Below are 6,000 nucleotides of genomic sequence, written 5' to 3'. Positions count from 1 at the left end.
CAAATTATGGGGTCACGAGAGCCTCCAGACCTGCCCAGCTCCACTACCAGGAACCCCAGTGGCCTTCGACCCCTCTCTAGGCCCTAGAGCACGCCGGGAGTTGTAGTTTCAAAAGGCCTGTCCAGGCTGGCGCAGGCGCTTGGGGTTCTCCCTACCCAACCCCGGCACTTTTCCGGATAAGGAAGCGGCTAGTACTGCCACGCAGTCGCCAGATCGCAGGCGGGGGCTTCTGGGAGTTGTAGTCTGTTGGGGCGAGCGCCGTCGGTAAGGAGACGTAGCTTTCCGTGGGGTCTGCTACTGCAGCAGGTTCCCGGCGGGAGCCGCAGGGTCAGTCTGTGGCTCTTCCCCTACCACGATTCCTCAGAGGCTGAGGACGCGCTTTCCACTTCTCCGGCTTTCCGTCTTCGGCACTGTGTGCTCCTTGCTCCGCGGTTTCTCTACCTAGTCCTCCCTCCCGTCTTCGGTCCATCTCCAAAGCCCGGGCTTGGCGGGGACTAGTCCTCCGGGAAAGGCAGGGCCGCGACCTCCCGGTCCTCGACCTGCGGGAACCCTCTTCCCTCGGCCCCTCCCTCACACCAGGTTTCCGCACTGACCCTCTCCTTCGCTTCGGTCGTTGCCGCGCTCACCTTTTTTTTTTTTTTTTTTTTTTCTCTGCAGGGATGGAAGCTTCCTGGCGCCAGGTGGCCGGTGGCCGAGGCCGAGCCAGGGGACGGGCGAGTGCCGCCCCCTCCCCTGGAAATGGAGTCCATCTCCGCGGCGCCGGAGGAGGGCGAGAGAAGGGGTCGGTGGGCGCGGTTCCTTCTGGCGCCATTCCCGGAGGAGTCGCGACCACGACGGCTGTGAGCAGCAGTCACAGCCCCGCGGGATCCCAAGCCCTGCAGACGCCCGCAGTCCACGGTGAGAATGGCTCCCGCCTGCGGGCTCACCTGGATGCCTGCTAAGGCAGTTGCTAGTCAGGACCGCCTCCGCCCTCGCCTTCTCTCTTTCACTGCTTTCCCCTCCTTCGGGAGTTTGGTATCAGGCCCACTTCTCCAGCCCTTCAGGTGGCTGCTCTTTTCGGCAATCTAGGCAGATCTCCAACGCACCTCTTTCATCTTAATTTTAGGTGGTTTTACCTCTGGTACTTTCCTCCACTCTGTTTTGCCTGCTTGAATCTCCAGACCATAAGTTGTAAATCGTGGCCCGGTGTCCTGATTTGATCTATAGTGTTGCTTGATTAACACTGTTTTATAAATGTGGATTGGCTGTCAGCATTTGTCGTTTTTAAAAATCTGGTTAACAACATTGTGGCTTTAGTGTCTGTGCATGGCAACAGCTCGGCTGAGTCACAGAAATCCCATTTAGATTGCACTTGGGCACTCCGTCTCACATTCTCTCTCATTTCTGGAGCCAGGTGTCATTTGTCATCTTTACCTTTGCCTTTGTTTCTTGACTTGTCTATGCCTTGTAAGCACTGGAGCTTTTGATACCTTCCTTGACTGTAGTTCCTGTTTTCAAATTCCCTGTCCTTCTGTGAGTATATCTGGTGTTGCCTCTGATATATCAGTACCTTTCATCCAAGACCATGTTTTCGTGGAGCCAGGGAGCCTTTACACACAGTTGTGTATGGGGCCGAGGGAGTAATCCCTGAAATCATTTTATGTTTGTGTTTGGAATGCATTTTTAAGAATATATTTTTTTGGGTGCAGAGCAGAATTGAGTATCTGTTAGGCTAATGTTAAAGGTAGGTATTCTCTTAGCATGCAGTTTCTGGTGGTGATGATAAGGTATGCGATATGCAGACATGTGAACAGGTTTGGTAAACTTTCTTAGATTTTGTAAGTAGAATGAAAACAAGCATTCTCTACCTGGATAGTTGAGATTTGGCTGTAAGAAATAATATGTGAGAAGGTTGCTTTGTCAACTTGTCTTTACCTTGAGATGATATTAGGTGAATACATTTATCAGGTTATGAATGTTCTCATCTCTGTCCAGTTCAGCCTTTTTTCTTATGTATCTTTTAAGTGCTTATTTCCCATAGATTATTGACATTTATCATCTCTTTTCTGATAAGTTTTGAGTTATGTATCTCATAGTCAGTTCTTTTTTTACCTGTACTCAAAGATTGCTAGGTAAGCATGATATACATTTTCTTCCAGTTTTACTTGAAATATCAATTTGTTTTGTTGATACCCCTAACCAAACTGGCTGCAATAAGAAAAGGAAAATGTTTCATGCGTGAACATCATCAAGTACAAATATACCACCCAAGATAAGAGAGCTTATCTTGGTAGTGGCTCATCAGTTTCAAGTATAATGTGAATTTTAAAATAGTCAATCAGTATATTTAAAATTGTCTCAAGATGGGAACTCATGAATTTAGATAATTTCTGTATTTTTGTGGCTCCTTTCTTAAACTATGTTTGCTGTCCATAAGAGCTTTTTAATACTTAGTGCTGGAAGAAAATCCCTGTGGTTCTTGCTCTCAAGAAGTTGGAAGTTTCTTTGGCAATGTGCAGTGAAGTAATCTAATTTTGTTTTGCATGATTAATCAACAAAATGAGAAGTACAGATACTGCCAAAGAGAGTAGCAGAAGAATGAATCCAAAATTAACATTCTTTTCAGAATGAAGTTGGAAGAAACGTGTTCTCTGTGTTAATATTTTGTGTGGATTAATGTAAAATATGTTTATTTTTGGTGACCACAAAAAGTCCATAATAAAGGTGAAAAGTTCTTGACCTTTCTAAAAGCCAATTATAAATATAGTGGGTGCATAGAGAGTACTGTTGGTACAAACTCTTTGGTGGGGCTGGGCCACCCTCTCCTATCCTGTCCTGTTGTTCAGAAGACAGTAATTTCAAGTACCCACCTTCCCTGATTGTTTATGTGCTCACTGTGGACATGTTCCCTAACTTCTTAAAATTACTGTGCACAATGTAGTTTAAAAATCTTAATTTTTGTTAGTCCTTATTTTGAAGTTGATCACCAGTGTTTTGATAAGTTTATCGTATTTTCATATTTTTTTCTTGATTTGTTAATCGCCATTTTCATAAAAATTTGCTGTATTTTAGCAGGATACTTAGAAATGTGGGAATTTTTGTTGTGGTATTCTCTTTAGTTGTGTGTCAAGGCATTTGAAAATACTTTTTCTTGTGGATTACAGTAAGATAGAATGCTCCAAAGGGGACTTTCAAATGCATGTTTTAAAATGATATATTAGCACATTATGCTTTGCTTTTTGAGAGACTGTTCTGCAGAAATGAAACTTTTTTCTTTTAAACAGAGCTAATGTCTCAGAAAAAATTTGAAGAAATCAAGAAAGCTAACCAAGCTGCAGCCAGAAAACTTGTTGAGGAACACTTTAGCTCTTCATCTGAAGAAGAAGGAGAGGAAGATTTTGAAGGAAAACAGAGAAGGATAGTTGCTAATACGTTTATAACATACACTACTCAGACAGGTACTGATCTTTAAAATTTTGACATTTGACATCAATGAAACTGTATTCCTGACATTTTTTTGGTAATGCCTTTATATGGAATAGATTTTATATCTTAAGATGAATACTGTATGTTCTAGTGTTGAATTTTTGTACACTTTGGTATTTGAGTTGTATATTGTGTAACTAATTTTTCTGTAAAACAAATAGAATGGCAGTGGCTCTTTTACAGCCTTGGGAGGCCTTTGTGTGTATGTAATTGACATTTCAGTAGAATGCTTGGATGGGGCTGCTAAAGCTCCTGAGTGATGAACTGCGGCGAATTTTTTCTGGTTGTGATGATTTCATTGAACTAGAGGATTTTGTGTGCCCTTTCGGTCTATTCTTTTTTTTTTTTTTTTTTTGTCATGTTCAATATGTCTTGAAGTCTTTTTAATTCTTTGTTTCCTTATTTTTTATCTTATTTACAACATCTGATTTTCATTTATTTATTTTTAGAGTTGGGGTCTTGTTCTGTTGCCCAGGCTGGAGTGCAGTGGTACAATCATAGTTCACTGACACCTCGAACTCCTGGTCTCAAGTGATCCTCCTGCCTCAGCTTCCTGAGTAGCTAGGACAATAGGCAAGTGCCATTGCACCTAGCCATACTTTTTAAAAAACCTAAATTTCCTCAGGTTTGATGTGTACATTATGTTATCTGTGGTCTGTATCTAGGTGCTCTTAAAGCCACATTTGTTTATGTGAAAGAGGGCCAGAGTGATGTTGCTATTGTATCACTTTACTATTAACTAAAGATTGTTTTAAATGTAAATATTATTAAACTTTCTGCCTTTTATTCTTTAAAATCATTATTGGAAATATTCTTGCATGTAGGCCAGGTGTGGTGGCTCACCCCTGTAATCCCAGCACTTTGGGAAGCTGAGGTTGGGGGGACCACCTGAGGTGAGGCGTTTGAGACCAGCCTGGCCAACATAGTGAAACCCCATCTCTACTAAAAATACAAAAAAATTAGCTGGGCCTGGTGACACATGCCTGTAATCCCAGCTACTTGGGAGGCTGAGGCAGGAGAATTGCTTGAACCTGAGAGGCGAAGGTTGCAGTGAGCCGAGGTTGCACCACTGCAATCCAGCCTGGGTGACAGAGCAATACTCCTTTTCAATTAAAAAAATATATTCTTGCATATAATGTCAACATTTATCAGTATATTTGTAGATATGTCATATTGTTTATATACCTTTTATTAGTAACAAATTTTATACCCTTGCTTGGTTCCTTTTTTTACTTTAGTATCCTGTTAAAACCAGGAAAACCTTAGAAATATTTTAGGAAACAATTCTACAGTGGAGAGGTGACTTTCCTAGAGTTACACAATTAGTAATTGGCAGAGCTGGGTTTAAACCTAGTTTGCTTGGCTTTAGAGCCATTAGTGGGCTGATTGCATTTTCTGTGTAAAAGCAGAAAAATTCTGAGATTAGACTTTGACTTTTGTACCTGTTTATGGGGAAAAAGTAGCATTGTACAGCAGTTAAGAACGTTGACTCTGGAGCCACATTGCCACGGTTTAATTCTTGGCTTTGCTACTTGGCTGTATGATGTTTGACATATTCCTTAGCATCTCAGGGGTTCAGTTTCTTCTTTTGTAAAATGGATATAATGACAGTAAATACCTTAAAGTTGTTAGGATGAAATGATTCACTATGTGTAAGTACTGTGTAAGAAATGAATCACAGTAGTGCCTATTATGTAGTCTGTGCTGTATGTCTGTTTGCTTGACTATTACAGATTTTGTGGCTTGATTATTAGAGATTTTTATCATCGCTGCTGCTTTCTTCTACTCAATCTGTTTCTTTTTTCAATCATGTCTTTCCTTGATCATAAGGCCACCACATCCTAAGCTCTCGTCTTCTACCCTATACTGATGTGTTCTTTAGTTATTATATTGTGCTTTCATGAGAAGTATAAGGTCAGTGATGCCAGGAGTCAGGACTGTTAGTACAACAGAATCAGAAGCATAGCAGAATTTGAACATGAGTTAGAATAAAGGCAAGTAAAGAGCATGAGAGTTAGTCTTTTACTTTTTTTTGGGAGACAGTCTTCTTTCTATTGCCTAGGTTGGAGTGCAGTGGTGTGATCATAGCTCCCTACAATCTTGAACTACTGGGCTCAAGTGATCCTCCCGCTTTAGCTTCCCAAGTAGCTGGTACTGCAAGCACACACCACCATGCCCGGCTAATGTTTTTTAGAATTTTTCTGTAGAGACAGGGTCTCCCTGTGTTGCCGGGGCTGGTCTTGAATTCCTGGCTACAGGGAATTCTCCCACGTGAGCTTCCCAAAGTGGCAGGTGTGAGCCACTGTGCCTGGCTGAGAGTTAATAAAGTCTTTAGACAGAAAGATTTATGTATTTCATTCTTCCCTTCCCACCCCATATCCTTGGTGATTAGACAGTTGCCTGAATATATTGATGGGTTCATGAAGATAGTTGCACATCATCAAGTAGGTTTCTAAGGAATTTACTGTATCTGCTAAGGAATTAAGATTAGGAAGTTTGGCTAAGTAGTCTAGTTCAGCTAGGTGAGAATTGATA

The 6,000-nt window shown here is 41.8% G+C and overlaps 1 protein-coding gene across 5 annotated transcripts in view; it reads left to right on the top strand.

Moving 5' to 3' along the window:
* The first annotated feature begins 211 nt into the window (after nt 1–211).
* Nucleotides 212–6,000, top strand: part of NFXL1 (nuclear transcription factor, X-box binding like 1) — a 76,569-nt gene continuing 70,780 nt past the window's right edge. For 4 of the 5 annotated variants that reach the window (XM_003933645.4, XM_074396092.1, XM_074396093.1 and 1 more), the window contains exons 1-3: nt 268–327; nt 658–897; nt 3,264–3,437. In XM_003933645.4, the coding sequence (XP_003933694.3) occupies nt 660–897; nt 3,264–3,437 (412 nt within the window). In that variant the 5' untranslated portion in view covers nt 268–327; nt 658–659. The other variant, XM_003933646.4, reaches the window with a different exon arrangement.

Source organism: Saimiri boliviensis, chromosome 3 (genome assembly GCF_048565385.1).
Source record: "Saimiri boliviensis isolate mSaiBol1 chromosome 3, mSaiBol1.pri, whole genome shotgun sequence".
In the NCBI taxonomy this organism is placed as follows: Eukaryota; Metazoa; Chordata; class Mammalia; order Primates; family Cebidae; genus Saimiri; species Saimiri boliviensis.
Note: the sequence above shows the minus strand (reverse complement) of the source record. Positions and strands in the feature narration are given on the sequence as shown.